Raw genomic sequence first — 22,446 nt, forward strand, 5'->3', positions numbered from 1 at the left:
ATCCTGTTGTTGGGTGGAATGTTCTATAAATGTTAATTAGATCCTGTCATTGATGGTGTTGTGGAGCTCTATACCCTTGCTGATTTTCTGTCTAGTTCCATCAAATGATAGACGTATGTTAAAGACCCCAGCTATAATTGTGGCTTTGTCTATTTCTTCATTTGGTTCTGTCAGATTTGCCTCTCATATTTTACAGTTCTGTTGTTGGTGTATACCCATTTAGGACTGCTAGGTCTTCTTGGCAGACTGACACTTTTGTCATTATCTAATGTACCTCTCTGTGCCTAGTAATTTTCTTTGCTCTGAAGTCTACTTTATCTGATATTAATATATCCATTCCTGCTTTCCTTGGATTAATGTTTCCATGGTATATCTTCTTTCATTATTTCAACATACCTATATCTTTATATTTGAAGTGAGATTCTTGTAGACAGCACATAGACGGTCATATTTTTTAATCATCTTGGCTGACCAGTATTTGGATTGCAATATTTAGGCCATTTATACCCGGTGTACTTATTGATAAGTTAGAACTTAAGTGTATCATTTAATTTTTGTTTACTATTTGATCTCTCTCTTATTCGATTCTCTGTTTCCTTTTTGCTGCCTTCCTATCTTTAATTGAATGTGTTTTGGAATTACATTTTACCTATACTGTTTTTAAGTGTATCTCTTTCTATAGTTTTTTCAGTGGTTGCTCTAGGTATTATATTTCATAATTTATCATAGTCTTCTGTGTCATCTTTTTATTAGGGTGAGTGAAGAGTAGAAACATTACCTCCCTTTTTGCCCCCTTTACCCTCCACCATTTATAATATAACTATCTGAAATATTTCTCCTACATAAGAGTTATGTTTGTAGAGAACCATATTACTGCTTCCACCATCAGAAATGATTTAGAAAACTAAACAGGAGAAGGAAAATGTAATGTATTTTAATTATATTTTTACTCTTTCTCTTGGTTTTTCTTCCTTCCTGATATTCCATGTTGTCTTCTTTTAGGAAAGATTCCTTTAGCTATTATTATTTTAGGGTAGATCTGCTGGTGACAGATTCCCTTAGTTTTCTTCATCTGAGAATGTCTTAATTTATTCCTCATTCTTGATGGATATTTTTGCTACATGTAGTATTTGCGGTTGATAGTTCTCTTCTTTCAGGACTTGAAAAATCTTGTGCCACTTCCTTCTGGCCTCTATATTTTCTGATGAGAAATTCACTGTCATTCAAACTATTTTCACCTATAGGTAAGGTGTAATTTCTCTTTGACTTGTTTAAGGCTTTCTTTGTCCCTAGTTTTCAGACATTAACCATGATGTGTCTTGGTGTGGATTTCTATGAGTCTATCCTCTCTGAATCACTTGGCGTATATCTCTTGACGAATCTGGAGAGTCTCCAGCCATTATTTCAAATATTTTTAAATTTCACCCTCTTTTTTCTCTGTAGATAAGGCCTCTCTGTTGTGTAATTCCTCTTCCTTCCTTCCTTATGCCTTCCTTCCCTTTTATCCCCATTTCCTACACCATTTACGCCCCACATAGGCAACCATTCAAAACTACTTAATGCCTATTTATTGTGTTGCATGTGCTCTTCTAAATGGTAAATTATTGATGTATATTAAGGAGAGAAAAGGAGAGGAAGGAGGAGAGGGAGAGGGAAAGAGAGTGTGTGTGTGTGTGTGTGTGTGTGAGAGAGAGAGAGAGAGAGAGAGAGATCTAGAGAGTGTGAGCGTTATGGACTGAATCGTGTCCCTCCAAAATTCATATGTTGAAGCCCTAATCCCCAATGTGAGTATGTTTAGAGGGGGGCCTTTAGAGAGGTAATTAAGGTTAAATGAGGTCATAAATGTGGGACCCTAATCCAATTGGACTGGTGCCCTTTGAAGAAGAAGAAGACACACCAGAGGTTGCCTCCTCTCTGTCTCTACATGCACAGAGGAAAGGCCATGTGAAGACATAGCAAGAAGGCAGCTGACTATAAGCCAGGAAGAGAGCTCTCACAAGAAAGCAAATTTTCTTGCACTTTGACCATGGACTTCTAGCCTCCAGAACTGTGAGAAAAGAAATGTCTGTTGTTTAAGCCACCCAGTCTGTGGTATTTTGTTGTGGAAGACTGAGCAGATTAACACAGATTTTGGTACCATGAAGTGGGGTACTACTTTAATAAAAACCTAAAAATGTGGAAGTGTATTTGGAACTAGATGAGGAGTAGAGGCTGGGAGAGGTTTCAGGCGCATGCTAGAAAAAGCCTATATTGCATTGAAGTGACTGTTGGTAGAAACATGGACATTAACGATGCTCCTGGTGAGGTCTCAAAGAGAAAAGAGGAACGTGTCATTAGAAACTGGAGAAAAGGTGATCCTTATTATAAAGTGGCAAAGAATTTGGCTGAATTTTGTTCTAGTCTTCTGTGGAAGGTAGAGCCTGTGAGCAATGAAATTAGATATCTAGCTGAGGAGATTTTTACGCAAAGTGGTGAATGTGAAGCTCAGCTGCTTATAGTAAAATGCAAGAGGAGAGAGAGAAACCAGCAGAATCATTAAGCAAGATGAACCAGAACTTGAAGATTTGAAAAATTCTCGTTCTATCCATATTGCAAAAAATATAAAGCATCTTCTGGAGAGAACACCAAGGATGTGGCTAGAAAACCACTCCTTGAGGAGATTACTCATTATTTTAATTAGGTATCTCAGCAGAAGTCAGGAACAGAGATGGGATTATACAAGCACAGGCACTGTCAGCATGGACCAAGGGGAGCAGAGGGAGGATGAAATAAAGGAAAGTTTTTGGAATCTACAAGGCAGGACAATAGAGTTACTTAGCTGCAAACATGCTTCATCCTTCAAGTAAAGGAAAGAATGACACCAAAGGTGATTAAGAGATCATCAGGGCTGCCATTCCCACCATTGGGTCTAGACCTAACAGGCCCTGGGGGCAAGGCTGTTGCCTCCTCAGTTTCAGTAGGACAGGCTTCCCCTGACTAGTGCCTCAGGAGAAAGGCAACAGCAAAGGGCTGTGAGGGTGGGGGTGATACTGCCCAAAGCATCCAGCCAAAGATTATTCTCCAGTCTGAAAAATCTAATGAAATTTGCCTTGCTAAGTTTTGCACTTTCTTGGGATCTATCATCCCTCTCTTCTTTCTGGTTTCTCCCTTTTCAAAAGGGAATGCCTATCCTATGCTTGTCCTATTACTATACTTGGGAAGCAGATCATTTGTCTGGTTTCACAGCTGGAGGGGAATTTCGCCCTTTGGATGAATCATAACTCACGTCTCATCCAAACCTAAATTAGGTGATATTTAGATGAGACTTTTGACTGGACATAGGTTCTGGAGCACATTAAGACATTTGGGGCTGTTGGGAAGGGATGAATGAATTTTGCATGTGAGAAAGACATGCATTTGGTGGGAGGCATAGGGAGGAATGTTATGGAATGCATTGAGTCCCCTAATATACATATGTTCAAGCCCTAACCCGCAAAGTACTTTGAGGGAACTTTCAGGGAGGTATAAGGTTAATCTCCAAAATATTTGGAGAGAGAATTTTAGGGAGGTGTAAGGTTAAATGAGGTCATCACAGTAGAGCCTTAATCTGGTTGTATTGACGTCCTTATAAGTAGAGGAAGGGACGCATGAGCTCTTTCTGTCTCCACACAAGACCAGAGGAATGGCCAAATGAGGACACGGGGAGGAAGCAGCCATCTACAAGACAGGAAGAGAGCCCTTACCAGAAATCAAAATTTCTGGTATCTATATCGTGAATCTCTAGCCTCCAGAATTGTGAGAAAATAAATGTCTGCTATTTAAGCCACCCAGAATGTGTTATTGCTTTGTGGCAGAATAAGCTGACTAATACACGTGTGCCTGGGCACACGCGTGCGTGCACACACACACACACACACACACGCACACACACGGTATAGACTAATGATAACATATAGTTTTCACATGGCACTCTGATGTTAAGATACAGGATTCCTTGCTTCTAAGTGTGGTCATCCACCACATTTTACCTGTCCACCCTTCCAAGGATAAACTCTCACTTTGTTTCTATATCCCCCCTCCACAAACAATACTTTGATGAATTTTCTTGTACCTGTCTGAGTAAATTTAGGGGGCTATATCCCAGGAGTGGGAAATCTGGCGCACAGGTAACGTGTATTCTTATTTCATGTAAGCAGTGCCAATTTGCTGTGCAAGATGGCTACACCATTTCACACTCCCACCAGTAGTGCATGAGGGCACCTGTTATCTGTGCTTGTACTCAGAAAGGAGGAACAATGGGGAAGCTTAGGGGATGCCCCAACTGGAGACCTGTAACAGAATGCACCCTGAGCTGGTCTCATTTCTCTCTTAAACAACCTCTGCCTGACTCACCCAGCAGCTCTATCTTACCACCATCAAGATCTGATTAAGAGCTTTGACTAGTTATTGCTGCTCTGCCCACCCCCATGCCCCATCCCTGATCTCTGGGGGTTAAATAGAATTTTATCTGGAGCTCTCTGTATGTATTTGGGCATTTTCAGTGAAGCCAAGCCCTTGGCACAGGCGGCAGACAAGTGATTCACATACAGCCAGTGGGACTCACAGACCAATGTGGGTAGGACCTGAGCACATGTGACTCTCCAGGCTGGGAGGGACCTTCAAAGGCATCTATCGTCCCTTTGCCAACCACTGCTTAAGTGCTTTCTATAACATCACTTCCAAGTGTTCAATTAGGCCTTCCTTGAACAACGTAGTCACAGAGCTCTCACTATTTCTCTAGACAATCCATTCCTTCTATAGGCAGCTCCAACAATTTGAAAACCCTAGGGTCACACAGAACACAGATCAGATGCTCCTTGTCCCCCCCACCTTATTCATTTTCCCCCCGTCCATAATAATAGAACCTCTGATTTTCATCTGGGCATGTGACACCTTGACTAAGGGCTGTATTTCCCTCTCTCCTTTGCAGCTGTTTGTGGCCATGTGACAATGTTCTGGCCAGTGGGATGAAAACACATGTGATATGTGCAACATCTAGGCTGTGACCCTAAAGGGAAGGAGTGTGACATTCACTTCTCCTTTGCCCTCTTCCCACTGCCTAACATGTATACACAACATCAAGTCATCTTCAACCCTGTAGATGAAGGCTACACCCTGCACATGGTGAAGCAACAATATAAAAAGGGCCTGAGTCCCCAACATGGAATAACCACACAACCCACAGGTCACTTGTTCCCAGACTGATAATGTGAGAGGGAAGTGAACTTCTGTCTTGTTTTAACCACTGTTAATTTGGAAGCAAGTTGGATTAGCTTTACCAATAAACATCCCAGTTAATTGGCTACTGTATTTAATTGAATCTAAAATGCCATTGGACATAGGGTACACATTATCTTATGGACTACTAAGAGAAAAATGCTACCTATTATATTATGACAAAATGTTTTCTTTTAATTTAAATGTTCATTTAATAGTTTTTGAAAGAGCTCTGGTAGACTGACTTAAGACACTATTTTAATCAGACTTTTCTAGTCTGAGTCATTTCTCATACACAATAACTTTTTATTTCAAGGGAAAACCATGATGAACTCGTTTTGAAGATACTTTAAATGTCAATTAAACTCAACACATACAGTGATAATCATGCACATAATTCAATTGAAGGAATGATAATATGAACAGCCATGGCCAAGTTCGCATGTGCCAATGCATGAACAATAACACAATTCCCTCTTGGCCAATGGCAGTTGTAAGGTAGAATTGTATTTAAGACACATCCTGACTTTAGATTTTTAAAATATAAAATATGTGTGTATTAAATGGTGAAATCTGGTCCTTTAAAACCAAATTTGGGGAATAACTTTCACTTCCACTCTAGTCAAGATAGAGTAACAGGGACCAGATTTACCCACCTATGCAAAATAACTAAAAGCAAAACAAACAAAAACACCAAGACAAAATATATGAAAAAAAAGTGGTGCTCAAGTCATTGGATATCAGGCAAGTAAGGTCAGTGATCTCTGAGAGATGGAAAAGCTCAGATGAGCCTGAAGATTGCCCCATCCTACTGCCTAGAGAAATATTCTAGACTGCAAGACAGGGATGGGGAACTCAGACAGAGCCTGGCCATCTCCCTCAATTGAGGAAATGGAGATATGAGTCTGGAGAATCCAAGGAAACTCGAGTTCACAGGAAAGAGTTTTGGAGAGCGGAGACCTGTGTAGAGAGAGAATGCTTACAATTTTCAGAGGCTCCCCCTCAAGTACTCACTGAATTATTGATCAGCACATGTGTGTAAGGAAAGTAACTACCTGAAGCCAAGGAAAGAAAGACCTCAAAGGATTAGAGGAAACAGTGATCAGAGTCCACAAAGGGCTGAGTATAGTGACTGTTCCAAACAACAAAGGTAGAAAATATTCACAATTTGTATAGCATTAGAGTACAAAGACAAGTTCTGCCTCAGTAATGAGGAAAATGAGCTCTACACTAAATGCTGATATGGTCCCACTTAACTAAGCTGAAAAGCAAGGCCCAGAAGGATAAAACAGATTCCAAGTGTCTTAATGGCATGCCATAAGGAAGCTCAAGAATATTTATAGGAATGCAAAAATATTCAGTCAACAAGGTAAATTTGAAAATGTCTGGCATCCAACCAAACCTTGCCAGGTGTGCAATTTGAAGCAGGAAAAATGCAATCCACAATGTTGAGAATAAAAATCAAAACTAACCAAGAAATGACATGGTTGATAGAACTAGTAGCCAAGGATACAAGTAGTTATTATAAATGCATTTCATATGTTCAGAAAGCTTGAGGAAATACTGGCCACATTAAGTAAAGTTGTGGGAGAGATGAAAAATACCCAAATAAAATAGCTAGAGATGAAAACTACAATGTCTGAGGTGAAAACTACATTAGTCAATTTAGACAATAAAGGAGAAAAGATTAATGAACATGAAGACATACCAATAGAAAGTTTCCCAAATGAAATATATAGATAAAAATGGTCAAAAAAATAAACAGCATCAGCAAACTGTGGGACAACTTCAAGTGGCTAAAAGTACATGTAACTGGAGATGAAGAAGGAGGAAGAAAAGAAAAATATTTGAAAAATTAATAACTGAAAATGTTTCAAATTTGATGAAAACTATACATGCACTGATCCAAAATGTTCAACAAGTCTCAAGCATGGGAAGCAGGAAGAAAACTACACCAAGTCATATCACAATGAAATTGCTCAAAACCAAAGATAAAGAGAAAATCTTAACAGCAGCCCAAGGAAAAAAGGCATGCTACCCAAGAGGAAAGAAGTAGGATCGAAGCAAGATGACAGTGGCATATTATTTTTAAAGTACTGGGGAAAAAAAAAGAAAAAACCTCTGCCAATATAGAATTCTTTACACATTGAAAATAACTTTTAAAAACAAAGGTGAAATAAAGACTTTCTGAGACATAGAAAAGTTGGGATGCTACATCACCAGCAAACCTGCTCTATGATAAATGTTACAGTATGCTCTTCAAGCAGAAGGAAAATAGTAGCAGAGGAATACAGAGCATCAAACACGGAAAAATATAATGACTCTTTTTCTTATTATTTAAATTCATTAAAAAGATAACCAACAGTTTAAACCAAGAAGTGCATCAATGTCATAGCACAGAGGGCAGAAAGGGAGAAATAAAACTACAGTGCTGTAAGTTTCTTATACTATATCTGCAGTAGTATGAGATCACTTGAAGATAAACTGTGACAAGTAAAGATGTATATTATAGACTCTAAAGCAACTACTAAAATAATAAAAACCAGAATAATATCTAATAAGTCAGAAAAACAGATCAAATGGGACCATAAAATATACTTAATCCAAAAGAAGGCATAAAGGGAGGGGAATGGGAACAAAAAACAGATGAGATAAATGGAAAACAAAAAGGTGGTAGATCTCAACCTAACCATATCAACAAGCATATTAAATATAAATAGTCTAAACACCCTCAATTAAAAAGCAGATTGCCAGATTGGAAAAAACAAGCAAACAAACAAACAAACCAAACTGCGGACTGCCTATAAGAATCCCACTTTAAATATAAGGGAACAAGTAAAGGTGAAAAGATACACTATGCTAACACTATTCAAAAGAAAGCTGTCTAAATGCAGTGTGGTACCTTGGAAATCCTATCAAAATCTCAGCAGGCATTTTTGTAGAAATTGATAAGTGAAACCTAAAATTCACATAGAAATGCAAAGGGCCTAGAGTAGCCAAAACAACTCTCAAGAAGAATAGCAAAGTTGGAGAACTTACAATCCCTGTTTAAATAATTATTTTAAAGCTGTAGTAATCAAAACAGTGAAGTATAGGCATAAAGATACACAAATAGACCTATGGAGCAGAACAGAGAGTCCTGTAATAAACCCACAAATATGGAAAGCTGATTTTTTTTACAGTGATACAAAGGCAATGCTGTGGAGAAAGAATGGCTTTTTCACCAAATGGTCCTGAAACAACTGGATATCTACATGCAAAAACAAGCAAAAGGCTTCAACCTATACTTTGCATCATATACAGAAATTAAGTGAAAATGGATTATAGGCCTACATGTAAAACTTAAAATTTCTGGAAGAAAATCTTTGTGACTTTGGCTTAGGCAAGGTTTTTCTTTATGTGATATAAAAATCACAATCCATAAAAAAAGAATACTGATGAGTAAGACTTCTTTATCAACATTAAAAACTTCTGCAATTCAAAAGACACTCTTAAGAAAATGAAAAGACAAGTTGCAAACTGGGAGAACATCTTTGCAAAGCATGTATCTGTTGAAGGCCTTGTATCCTGAATATATAAGGAACACTCAAAATTCACAATAAGTAAATATATAACCCAACTGAAAAATGAGCAAAAGGTTTGAATAAACACTTCACCAAAGAAGACAGATGGATGGCAACTAAATGCATGAAGAAGATGTTCAACAGGATTAGAAATTGGAACCTTCATACTCTGCTTCTGGGGATGGAAATTGGCACAACCAACTTGGAGAACAGTTTTGCATTATTTTAAAAAGTTATACACATGCTTGTCATATGACCCAGAAATTTCACTCTAGGAATCTAACCAGGAGAAATGAAAACATATTTCCACACAACGACTTATATGTAAAGGTTCAGAGCAGCATTCATAAGAGCCAAAAGGTGGAAACAACCCCAATGTTCATGTGGTAAGTGAATAAACAAAATGCAGTATATCCATACAATGGAATACTGTTTGCCAATAAAAAGGAAAGAAATACTGATATATGGTACAATGTGTATGAGCCTAAAAGACAATATGCTAAATTATGTGCAATGTCCTGAAAAGGCAAATCTATAGAGACAGAATATATATTACTGGTTGCCTAGGCCAGTGTATGGGAAGAGAGATGGACTGATACTGGGCATAAGGGCTCTTTTGGGGATGCTGGGGATGTTCTAAAATTGTATTGTGGTGATAGTTGCACAACTCTGTACATTTACTAAGAGTCATTGAATTGTACAGTAAGTCCCCTACATATGAACAAGTTCCGTTTCAAGAGCACGTTTGTAAGTTCAATCTGTTCGTAAGTCCAACAAAGTTAGCCTAGGTACCCAACTAACACAATTGGCTATATAGAAAAGTACTGTAATAGGTTTATAATACTGTTCACACAAATAATACATAGAAAACAAACACAAAAAATAAACATTTTTAATCTTACAGTACAGTACCTTGAAAAGTACAGTAGTACAGTACAACGTTTGGTGCTTCTTAGCAGTATCAGCTGCATCACTGCTGCTTTTACGCTTCTGGACATCCTGGGCTTGAAATAAAGATACTTACTACTGTGCTCTATACAGTACTGTACAGTAAAGTACACAAAAGTACAACCACTTGTAGAAGATGCGCCCACATAACAATGCACGTCAGACACGTGAACTAATTTACATGATTGGACATGTGAACACAGGTTTGCATCTTTGAAAGTTCACAACGTGTAGGGAACTTACTGTATACCAAAAATGGATGGTTTCTATGGTATGTAAATCACAACTCAATAAAGCTGTTAAAAATATATCCTCCAATGTCTTCTTACTGTACCCAGAATTAAATCTAAACACACAAATTCTAAGCTCTTTGTACCCCTCTGCTCCTGTTTTCCCAGGAAAATGAGTGATTCGTCAAAAGTCTTGTGTAAATAAAACAGATTTTAAATGGATTTGGACAAATGAGGTACCCGGGAGGAATGGGAAGTGGGTTAGTGATGAAAAAAAGAAATGGGGACTTGTTACCCTTGTGGTTGATTGTCTACACCATGCTGTTCAGGCTTAGGATTTAATGCCCAGCCTTCCATGCTCTATCCAGCAACTGGGTAGTTTGGGCTAAGATTAAATGTAAGTAAAAGGTTGTTTCTTTCACAGATCTACAGAGCGGGCATTATGCCAGCCACTGCTTAAATGCATACACACATAACAGCTTCCTTCTCTTTTCATTTTCTATCAATCTTGCAGACAAAAAAAATGTATTAAGCAAGTGCCACTTACCCAACAGTGTGCTGGATCCTGGGGGTGACTGAAGAGAAGACCCCTTCCTTCAAGTAAAATTATTGATTGTGGTCCAATATAGAAAATAGATCAAATCATAACTATTATGGTTCAAGTGGAAGTGGGTCCCAGAGTCTTTATTCTCTCCTCAAATCCAACCCTGCCTGACTCTACCAGAGTGGCCCTTGATACACCTCCCTGCAACTCCCAGGGCTCCTCAGAACATTACTTCAAAGCCACCAATAAAATCTATCCTCTTCATTTCAGAAATGAAGAAACAAATGTCCAGAATGGGAAAGGAACTAGCCCAAGAGCATGCAGCTATGGTCCTCTGAGTCCTCTACATGTACAGACTTTCAAATGAAGCAATTTGAAATCTGGATAATTATATATATAAGAGCCTTCTAGAAACTGACACCATGCCATATTTCTGTCTGTAAACTCCATGTCATCTAGCACACTGCTTTGGCTCAACAATTACATTTGGAGTGACAATAATGAATGCAAATAAGTGGTAAGTCCAGGGTACTGACTGTAATCTCAGTAGTCTCAGAGAAAGAAAGATATTACCATGGGTGGGGGGCTTTAATTCATTCAGTTAACATTTACTAAGAGTGTATAAGTTCCAGAAACTGGGAAGGAATTGGGTGTTAAGAAAGGATTTATTTAATAAAAATATCTACCTATCTATCTATCTATCTATCTATTTTTGGTGTCTACTATGTTCCAGCAACTGTGCTGGGCACTTGATACGCTATCTAATTTAATCTTCATCATGACCACATAATTAGGTGTGTTTAGCTTCATTTTTACAGATGAAGAATTTGAGGCTGCGAGAAGTAAAGTGACCTGCCCAACATCACAAAGCCAGGAAGTGCAGAATCCAGTGTGCTGAACCTGATGACCTTTTCACCATACCAAGGAACTTTCCTCATATGATTTATTTCAAGGCATGGAAAACAAGCCAATGGGGTGAATCTTGTCCTGGATCAGTCAGTCACCAATTTTAAGGGTGAAATAGGGCACATCATGGAACCTCTTGGAAGCTTGGAAATTCTATCTACCTGAGAAGTAGGACTCAGTGTAGCCCTGCAAAGAGTTGTTGGATGCCTCCACGAGATGGAATCTGTGGAATGTTTGGCCCTACAAGTGAGGAAAGCATCCAAGTCATTAAAGACCCAATTTTATATGGAAAATGTCCTAATGAAATCCTCCCAAGAGGCTAAGGCGCAGCTGGTATGGCCACGGAATCCCAGGAAATCCACAGAATACTTCCTTAGGGTTTTCCACAATCACTGGGGCTACAGTCTTACTTAAATCTTGAATGAAGATTCCTGACCTCCCTAGGCCACAGCCTCTCCAGACAGAGTTCTGGACCAAGACAAAAATATTCAGCTGGCTAACTTCTTTCCAATGGCTCTTTGCTGACTAATGTGGAGAAGGAAGGATAGAGAGCAGGAGAGGTTCTAGGGCAATGGATCATCTATTCCTGGGACAAACTTGGTGGGCTCAACTGTCACCCAGCTTAAGGAGTGACTTAGCCCCAACACTCACTCAACAAGCAGAGTAGGAAAGCTGGGACCTGTAGGACTTGAGGATGGGCAGACAAAGTGAAGACACTGGCTAGCAGAGTTGGATGGAAAACTGCCCAGATTTGTTGATGAGCTAAGGGAATGGTGGAAAGTGGACAGATCCAGAATATATTATATAGGCATAATCTGCCAGGTCTTACTAATGCAGTGGTTTTTCCAAGTGTGTTCCCTGGACCAGCAGCAACAGCATTGCCTGGGAACTTGTTAGAAATGCAAATTCTCAGGCCTTCCGAATAAGAGACTCTGAAGATGGGACCCAGCAATCTAGGTTTCAACCGCCCGCCAGGTGGAGCCTAATGCACGCCCAAGTTTGACAACCACTGTGCTAGTGTTTTGGATACATGGAGTAATAGAGGGAAGAATGAAGAATGATTCCAGATTTGGGGATGGGGGTGACATTTACTACTGATGGGGGAGACTAGGAAAGGAGAGTGGGGGTGGGGATGCGGGTAAAGTTGACAGTTCTGTTGGGGTCTGTTTAAGGTGCCAGTGATATATCCAGTGGGGTTGGTTAAGTGGGAAGTTGGATATGTCAGTACAGAACTCAGGGGAGAGATCAGAGCTATTCACCTTGATTCTAAGATCCTTGAGAAGAGGTCTAATTCATCTTAGACTCTGAGAATATCCCAGCCCTGTGTATGGCCTAGAACAGGTGCTTGGTAAATGTAACTGAATGAAAAAAAAGGAGCCAGCTTTTCCTGCCTACTCTAGTCTGATGAGAACATTGCCTAAGTACCAAGTGTTCTTCCATTTAATATCTATTTGTGCATCTGGAAAAGCAGCTACTGTTGGAAAAGAAGTTTTCTTTGAAAAGTTCACCTTGAAGACTTTCTTATAGCTTAGCACCAAATGTCAACTCCCTTGCATTCTCTCTCCGGTAGTCAGAATTGGCTTGACTTGCCCATCCCTAAGTCCCAGAGTTGCCAGCTGTTCTGTGACTTGTTGTTGAGTGAGCACTGGGGCCAAAGCTGACTTAGTTTTCAAGCGAGGTGATAGTGGAGCCTGCTGAAGCTGCCACAACAATGACAGAGGGAAGGAAGGAAGGAAGGAAGGAAGGAAGGAAGGAAGGAAGACAGACTCATGTCAATTCAGAACTTTACCATAGGGGGCTTCCCTGGTGGCGTAATGGTTGAGAGTCTGCCTGCCAATGCAGGGGACATGGGTTTGTGCCCCGGTCCGGGAAGATCCCACATGCCGCAGAGCGGCTGGGCCCGTGAGCCATGGCTGCTGAGCCTGCGTGTCCGGAGCCTGTGCTCCACAACGGGAGAGGCCACAACAGTGAGAGGCTCGTGTACTGCAAAAAAAAAAAGAGAAAAACTTTACCATAAGGCAGAATAACTTGAGTGCTATAATAAATCTCCCTGTGAGAGCCCAAAGGGGTAAGTGATTCATTTGGACTAGAGAATTTGAGGTTTTGAAAAAGAGATGGTGTTTGCTCTGGATCTTCCTTGGAGAATAAGTAGGATGTACAGGCTTGGAATAAGGGAAGGGCATTAAGAAAGAGGGATCTGCCAGCTACATGTAAAAGAATGAAATTAGAACACTCCCTAACACCATACAGATAAATAAACTCAAAATGGATTAAAGACCTAAATATAAGAATTGACAGTATAAAATTCTTAGAGGAAAACATGGGAAGAACACTTTCTGACATAAACCACAGCAAGATCTTTTTTGTCCACCTCCTAGAGTAATGAAAATAAAAACAAAAATTTTAAAATGGGACCTAATGAAACTTAAAAGCCTTTGCACAGCAAAGGAAACCATAAACTTAACGAAAAGACAACCCTCAGAATGGGAGAAAATATTTGCAAATGAAGCAATGGACAAGGGATTAATCTCCCAAATATACAAACAGCTCATGGAGCTCAATACCAGAAAAACAAACAACCCAATCAAAAAGTGGGTGGAAGACCTAAATAGGCATTTCTCCAAAGAATACATACAGATGGCCAAGAGGCACATGAAAAGATGCTCAACATCACTAATTATTAAAGAAATGCAAATCAAAACTACAATGAGGTATCACCTCATGCTGGTCAGAATGGCCATCATCAAAAAGTCTACAAACAATAAATGCTGGAGAGGGTGTGGAGAAAAGGGAACCCTGTTGCACTGTTGGTGGGAACGTAAATTGATACAGTCACTATGGAGAACAGTATGGACGTTCCTTAAAAAACTAAAAATAGAATTACCATATGACACAGCAATCCCACTACTGGGCTTATACCCTGAGAAAATCATAATTCAAAAAGACACATGCACCCCAATGTTCATTGCAGCACTATTTACAATAGCCAGGTCATGAAAGCAACCTAAATGGCCATTGATAGATGAATGGATAAAGAAGATGTGGTACATATATACAATGGAATATTATGCAGACATAAAAAGGAATGAAATGGGATCATTTGTAGAGATGTGGATGGACCTAGAGACTGCCATACAGAGTGAAGTATTGTTTTGGCCAAAAAGTTCGTTCGGATTTTTCCATAACATCTTACAGAAAAACCTGAATGAACTTTTTGGCCAACCCAATAAGTCAGAAAGAGAAAAACAAATATCGTATACTAATGCATATATGTGGAATCTACAAAAATGGTACCGATGAACCTGTCTGCAAGGCAGCAATAGAGACACAGACGTGGAGAACAAATGTATGAACACCAAGGGGGGAAAGAGGATGTGAGATGAATTGGGAGATAGGGATTGACATATACACTAATATGTATAAAATAGATAACTAATGAGAACCTATTGTATAGCACAAGGAACTCTACTCAGTGCTCTGTGGTGACCTAAATGGGAAGGAAACCAAAAAAAGAGGGGATATATGTATATTTATAGCTGATTCACTTTGCTGTACAGCAGAAACTGACACAACAGTGTAAAGCAACAATACCCCAATTAAAAAAAAAAAGAATGAAGGACCGACATTAGCAAAGGCATGGAAAAATGGAAATATATAAAACAGTGAGGAACTTCTGTGTGGATAAAGAATAAGGTGAATGAAAATGAGAGGTAGTAGATAAGATTGGAAAGGTAGGTCTGGGACAGACTTGTGGGGGAGAGGGACATGAATGCCATGGCAACAATTATAGGCAAATGTTTATGGACATACAGTAGGAAATGACTTACAATGATAAATGAATCTTATATTGTGACCCAATACACACAAACACAGATAGAAAACTGAAACAAAAGTTCCCACAGAGAATACCTACCATTTCTTATGCAATGTATGCTGATATTTTCTATCTTATTTTGTTTAATTTTTTTTTTTACAAATCCTACTAGCAGCTACTTCATTTCATGACCTACTAATGGCTCATGATCTGTGTTTTGAAAAATACTGCTACAGGCAATGGGAAATCGGTGAATGTGTTTGAGGAATAACATAGTAACCCCAGTGCTTTAGGAAGGTAGTTCTCATAGCAGTGTAGATGGAATTAAAAATAGGGGGCAGACTGAAGACAAGAAAGCAATTCTATAGGTAGAAAGCGATACAATATTATAATTATCCAGGTTGGTCATGATGAAGGCCTAAAACAGGACAGTGAGTGTGGAGGTTGAGAGTGGGGCATGAATATGAGCCAGATGTTGAAGGTAGGACTTGCTAACTGATCAAATGTGAGTTATAACAAAGCAAGGGTAATCAGCATCAATATCCAGGTTTCAATCTGAGGTAACTGTGCAGAGAATGATGGCATTAAACAAGTGGTTTAGTGGGAGGAGCTGGATTGGGGCAGGAAGAGACAAAGTCTTAAGAGTTGATTGACTTCAGCTGTGTCTGTGGAACAACCAGGTGGACAAGCCCAGTAGACTGTGGGATATATCAGATTGAAGCTTGGAAGGAAGTTAGAAGGTAGAGACTGGAGATATGAAGATAATATTTGAAGCTGTAGGAGTATAAGAGGTAACTCAGGAGAATGTGTAGAGAGAGAAAAAGAGAAGACTTAAGGAAAAGACTTAAGAGGACCTACTTAATGCTACAATATTTACTTCCAAAATGAGTTTTTCCTTTCTTGAGTGAGGAAAGTTTATTGTGTATGGATATGTGTGCACTAGGGCATGGATGTGTGCAATGTGTGTATATGAATGGCATGTGCATGTTAAGGAAATATTAGTATGTATTTGGGGAGCTGGTGAAGGCCTCTGGTTGCTCTAGCAGTGGCTACACTCACTTTCTTTACCTCATGGCTTCTTCTCCTTTCCTTCTCTCTTTTCCATCTCTCCTCTTTTGTTCCATTCTTTCCTTCTCCTTTCCACATATCCACATGCTCCTTCATCACCACTTGGAAGCCCAAGAAATTGATGGGCAAAATAGACCAGTGTGGGACTTGGGGCCCAAGGTCTGCAGCATAGTGTTGGAGTGTGGTTGGGGTTAGGAGGAAAGACAGGGCTGTGAGCATGTGGTCAGAGTCAGAAGTGGGGAATGATTTGTGGTGGAAGAATCCATTCCTGAGACATTTTCCACTTCAAATTCTGCCATCAGTGTGTATGTACATGAATGTGTGTCACTATGAATGTGTATATTTCTGTGCTTGTGCCTGGGGGTGTGTCTGACTCTTAGCTTGACTTAATCAGATTTTTGGGTGATATTATCCTCATCACTGCTACTTCAGTACAGAAGTAAAATTATTTTTTTAACAGAAATAGGCTGCTTTGTTTATAACTTTGAGGGATTTAGGATTAGAGCAGTTGAAGAACTGTGAATAATGCTTAATTAGATTATCAGCATTTGTTGAAATGCATATGCCATGTGAATAAGAGGATACATTCTCTCTTCCTTTCCTAGCTGTGTGACCATAGATAGGTTACCTAACCTCCCTGAGCCTTAGTATCCTTATCTGTAAAATGGGGATAATAATTCCTACCACAGATTTCCATTAGCAAGAGTTGAACACTAAATGAGCTAAGAGCTTTTAAATCAGTAGGTGTTCAACTAATGTTAGTTCCTTTCTCCAGTTCCTTCTACCCCTTCCTTCTCTCCACCTCTCATACATGTTTTACTGGTCCACGTGTGAAAATCGAGTTGTGTTTGTAATACTTTTCCTATTTTCAGTTCTTAAACCAAGTGATATAACGTTTGCATATTACTGTAAAATTATCAAAAGAAGGCTAATTTAAATCACTTTTGGTGCATACACATCTAGAATTATGTCTTCTTCATGGATTGACCCTTTCTCATATAGTTCAGTCATGTTTTTAAATCGACTGTCATTTCATTGGTGTATTTAGACCATTTATATTCAACATAATTATTGATATGTTAAGGCTAAGTCTGTCATTTTATTTTCTGTTACCTGTTTTTTTCTCTCTGATTTAGTTTTTTCTCTTTTCTTTGCCCTGCCTTCCTGTGGGTGACTTGAACATTTTCTTCAAATTTCATTTTGATATATCTATAATTTTTTTAACTAAAGCATAGTTGACATGCAATATTATATTAGGTTCAAATGTATAGCATAGTGATTCAATATTTTTATAGATTATACTCCATTTGAAATTATAAAATATTGGCACTATTTCCCTGTGTTTTACAATACTTGTATCTTATTTATTTTATATATAGTATTTTGTTTCTCTTAATCCCCTACCCCTTATCTTGCCCCTCACCCACTTTCCTCTCCCTGCTGGTAACCACTAGTTTGTTCTCTATATCTGTGAGTCTGTTTCTGTATTTTGCTATGTTCATTCATTTGTTTTATTTTTTAGATTCCACATATAAATGACAACATACAGAATTTATCTCCTCAAAAAACTAAAAATAGAACTACCATATGATCCAGTAATACTACTCCTGTGTATATAATCCAAAGAAAATGAAAACACTAATTCGAAAAGTTACATGCACCCCAGTGTTCATAGCAGCATAATTTACAATAGCCAAGATATGGAAGAATTCTTAGTGTCCTTCAACAGATAAATGGATAAGTAAGATGGAAATTTACCTCCCTTTTACATTCTTTTATACTCCCTGCTTATAACATAAATGTCTTAACTATTTCCTCTACATACATTCAGAACCACATGAGACAGTGTAATAAATTTTGATCCAATCATCAAACAGGATTCATACAACTCAAGAGGAAAAGAAATTCTGTTGTATGTACCCATGTTTTTGCCAACTGTACTCTTTCTTCCAAGGTTCCTACTTTTATTGTTTCTTTTCTGTTTTAAGACTTACTTTTTTCATTCTTATAGGGTAGACCTCCTACTGATAAATTCCCTGTTTCCTTTCATCTGAGAATGTCTTGATTATCCCTTTATTCCTGAAGGATATTACCACTGCACATAGGATTCTGGGTTGACGGTTCTTTTCCTTCAGCACTTGAAAAATGTTGTGCTACTTCCTGCTAGGGCCTCATCAGTTTCTGATGAGGAATCTGCTGACTTTCTATTTCTTTTCCCTGAAGGTACAGGTAAGATGTTCTTCCTCTTTGGCTGTTTCCTACATCTTTTCTCTGCTTCTGATTTCAGAAGGTTGACTATGATGTGTCTTGGTATGAATTTCTTTGGGCCTTTTTGATGGTGTTTGCTTAGCTACTTGGATCTAGAAATTTATGCCCTTTGCTCAGTTTGGAAAGTTTTAAGCCACTACTTCTTCAGGTACTTCTGGTCCTGCCTTATTTCTCCTCTCTTTCTGAGATTCTGTTGACATGACTGTTAGATCTTTTGTTATAGTCTCACAAGTCTGGAGGATCTGGCTCTGCTCAATTCCTTCTTTTCTTTTTTCTTTCTTTCTTTCTTTCTTTCTTTCTTTCTTTCTTTCTTTCTTTCTTTCTTTCTTCTTTTTTCATTTAATTTCCCTCTGTGTTTTTACACTGTGTTATTTCTATTGTTTTATGTTTAAGTTGTCTGATTCTTTCCTCTGTCTTCTCCATCTTGCTGTTGATCCCATCCATTGAGTTTTTAGAGATTTTTTTCCAGTTTTCAAACTTCCACTTGGTTCTTCCTTGTGTTTTATATTTCTTTTTGAGACTTTCTATTTAAATGCTGAGATTTTATATTGTATCATTTGTTGCAAGTGTGTTGTGATTGCTCCCTGAAGCATTTTTATGATGGCTGCTTTAAAATCCTTGTCAGATAATTCCAACCTCTGTGTCCTCTCAACCCTGGCATCTGTTTACTTCCTCTTGCCACTGAAACTGATAATCTTGGTATGGCAAGTAATTTTTTTTCAATTAAATTTGGACACTCTGGATCTCTCTTAACACTTTTGTCTTTGCAGGCCTCCTCTGATGTGCTACTTTTGCAGGGAAGAGGGGCAGTACAAGTCCAGGTTCTCCACTGGGTCTCTGATTGACATCCAGGTTGGGGAGAGGATCTTTGTTATTGCTGGTTGAGGGTGAGAGTTCTGGCCTCTCTTAGGCCTCTTAGGATCCCATCCCAGCTAGTAGTGGTAGGAATGCCAGGTTTAACACTGGTGAGGGTCGAAGCCATGGCCCCCCATTTGGTCTATACTAGAAGGGGTCACTTTTCCTTGTTCCCAACTGTTCCTTCCCTTGGGGTTGGGTAGGGATTCCTTTAAAATCTGGTAAAAATAAGTCTCGGCTCTTCACTTGCAGGCATAAGTTTCTTATTAGCTGCACTGTTATTATGACAGCTGACTTTTTCCTGCACCAAGGTGTCTCACTCCCTATATCCTGATTCTTTTGCAGAAAAAAAAATTGCAATATAAACCCTGTCTACCTTTTCCTAGGCCCTGAAGGGATAGAGTGGGAAGAACAGAGCCTCTGCACACAAATTGACTGGGTTCTTGTCAAAATCTGGCATTTTCAAACTGTTTGGCTCTGGAGAAATTATTTAAATTTTCTGAGCCTCCATTTTCCCAGTTGTAAAGGAAGTGTAGGAAGTTCTCAGATAGCCGAATGCGCAATAGTAGGTCAAGCGGCTTGGCACACCAGGGGCTCAATAAATAATAGTCCCTTCCTTTTATTCTCCAGCAGAAGTAGAAATATAACCCCTGCAAAGGACAAAAAAGCCAAGGTGCTTCCCCACCACCACCATCTTGTGTGAGTCTCACCCAAGGCATTCACTCCAAGAGTTAAATCTCTTGGTCAAACTCTTATTTCTTAAAGGGACACACTTGATATCCTCCCTCATTTTTCTTCAGGTTCCTGGAAAACACTAAAGGGAACGGCCCAACCCAGGGCACCCTCAGAAGGAGGGTGGAAGCCGAGGCAGAGTCGGGTCGGTGGCGGGGAGGGGGTTCTGGCAGAGAAGAGTGGGTGAAGGAAGGCCTGGTATTGGCCCAGGCAGTCCACTCAACTGGCGTTATTGTGCTCTGAGCAAGGACAGCATCATTGCCTAGCCAATGCCACTCCTGGAGAAAAGGGGTAGGGGACGCAGGCAACACACACTTTGCATCCCGCCCATTCGCCCATCACCTCTGGGGCCTGAGAGCAACTGTTGCAGGTGGCAACTGCCTCCCCAGTCTCCATCACTCCCATCCCCCTTCCCAAGCACCGGGTAGGAGAGGTAGAAAGTGGTAAGTGAAAGCAAAAAATACATAAGAGCGAGTGCTCTCTGTCCTCCCTGTCCTGGCCTGCAAGGGATTCCTCTGCATCCCCAGTCTGCAGCCCCCAGCAGCCGCCACCAGCCCCAATGTGTTAGACTCTGCTCTCAAAAGGCTCGCCGGAGCTCGAGGTCCTGAAGTTGAACAGAAGACTGAAAGAAACAAATCTAGACACCTAAAGAGCAAGGAGCCAAATACACCTTGGATCTTACAAACACTTTAAAAAATAATGTGTCCAAGAATGCCATTCCCCCAACTCCCACCCAAGAAGCAAAAAGCTGTCTTTGGACCAACACCCACCCACCCCCGTCCCCCCCCCCCCAACACAAACACACTTACACCGTGTGTCTGCATCTGGCTTTCTCAGACACATCTGGCAAGAGATTCCTCTCGGTAGGTCTGTTTCTCTGTCTGCCTCTCTCTCTCTCTCTGATAGTCTCAGTTCCGATTCTCCCCTGCCTCATTCCCATCCTTGAATTCCGTGGTGAATGGGATCCTTTTCAGTCCCCCTCCGCAAGTAGCCCAACAATAGACACTTTCCGTAGCTAGCAGCCCTCTCCCGCAGTCAGGGATTTAGGTAGCTTCGGAGGGGACTGGGAGGGCGCTGCAAAGTTCCACTTACCTGATCTCTTTAATGCTTTCCAATTTGCACATGATTTCTTGTTCATCTGCCATGCTTTTCACTCTCACTTTCACGTCCTGAGAAATGTACAAACACACAAGCCCAGGGATACAATAGACACAATGTAACCACCTCCTCCCGGCATGGGGCTCTGAGCCTGTGCGGTAGGGACATGGAGAAGGCCTGGGAGCTGTAGTCCACAGCTCCAGGACCAGCCAGGCAGCCCGGGGGTCTGCAGGACTACAACTCCCAGAAGGCCAAGCGAGACATTCCTGTTTCTCTTCCTGCAGCTGCACTTTAAGTCAATTTGTCACAGATAATTGTGTCAAAGGTCGTGAGGAGTACAAGGGAATAGTGATATTCGTTTGGCCCGTGCGAGCGAGAGGTTGAGTGTTCTGGCAGCTGTCTGGGAACTCGTGGCTTTGGCATTCAGGTGGAGGTGGAGAAGAGGTGGAAGGGAGGAGGGAGCAGCTGCAAAGGCTGAAGGATGGGGAGAGGTTGACCACGTTCCTTTCAGCTCTCCATCCATTCTAGTTACTGAGTTCAAATTTTGTCAGTCAACGAAGGAAGTACTGGGGGAGGCACTGGGTGAAGCAAAGATAAATAGAAGCAAGTCCTTGCCTTTGAGGAGCAGGAGAGAAAGAAAAGTAACCCATTAATTACAGTGCATTGTGCTGTCATAATACAGAAATGGATAAAGTGTAATCTGAGCAGAGAAGATGTAAATAGGTTTCAAAATATAACTGAGAATTTTCCAGTCCACTGGGGAGGACTGACTTTCCAGGACAGGGCACAACACATATAGAAAGGAAAGAACAAGTGAGCCAAGGTGTCTGGAACATAAGGTTCATATATGGAGTGGGGAGGTGGGAAAGAGAAATGGGAGATGTACCTAGAAAAGCTAGGTTGGAACCAGAATGTGAAAGACCTTTAACTTAATCCAAAATAGAGTTTGGATTTAATCCTATAGGCACACATTCATCCAATACACATTTATTAAGTGTGCTAAATAATGCCAAGTTATTTTATGTTTCAAAGCACGGGAGTGATAAGGTTGGAAGGATGTCTTAGGGAGGTAACTCTAGAGGCAAAGCGGAGAATGACTGGGAGGAGATGAGAGCATGTAAGAAGAGGTAATTGCTCAGAGAGAATGGAGAGGCCCAGAGAGCTGGGTTTTGGACACATAGAGGA

At 40.1% G+C, this 22,446-nt stretch overlaps 1 protein-coding gene across 2 annotated transcripts in view; it reads right to left on the reverse strand.

The window, feature by feature from the left end:
* The window catches only part of ZC4H2 (zinc finger C4H2-type containing), a 35,980-nt gene extending 14,550 nt beyond the window's left edge, over positions 1-21,430 (reverse strand). The window contains exon 1 of one of the 2 annotated variants that reach the window (XM_030850993.2): positions 21,256-21,430. In XM_030850993.2, the coding sequence (XP_030706853.1) occupies positions 21,256-21,308 (53 nt within the window). In that variant the 5' untranslated portion in view covers positions 21,309-21,430. The remainder of the gene's footprint in view (positions 1-21,255) is intronic. The other variant, XM_030850992.2, reaches the window with a different exon arrangement.
* Positions 21,431-22,446: the final 1,016 nt, after the last annotated feature.

Source organism: Globicephala melas, chromosome X, assembly GCF_963455315.2.
Source record: "Globicephala melas chromosome X, mGloMel1.2, whole genome shotgun sequence".
NCBI classification, from domain to species: Eukaryota; Metazoa; Chordata; class Mammalia; order Artiodactyla; family Delphinidae; genus Globicephala; species Globicephala melas.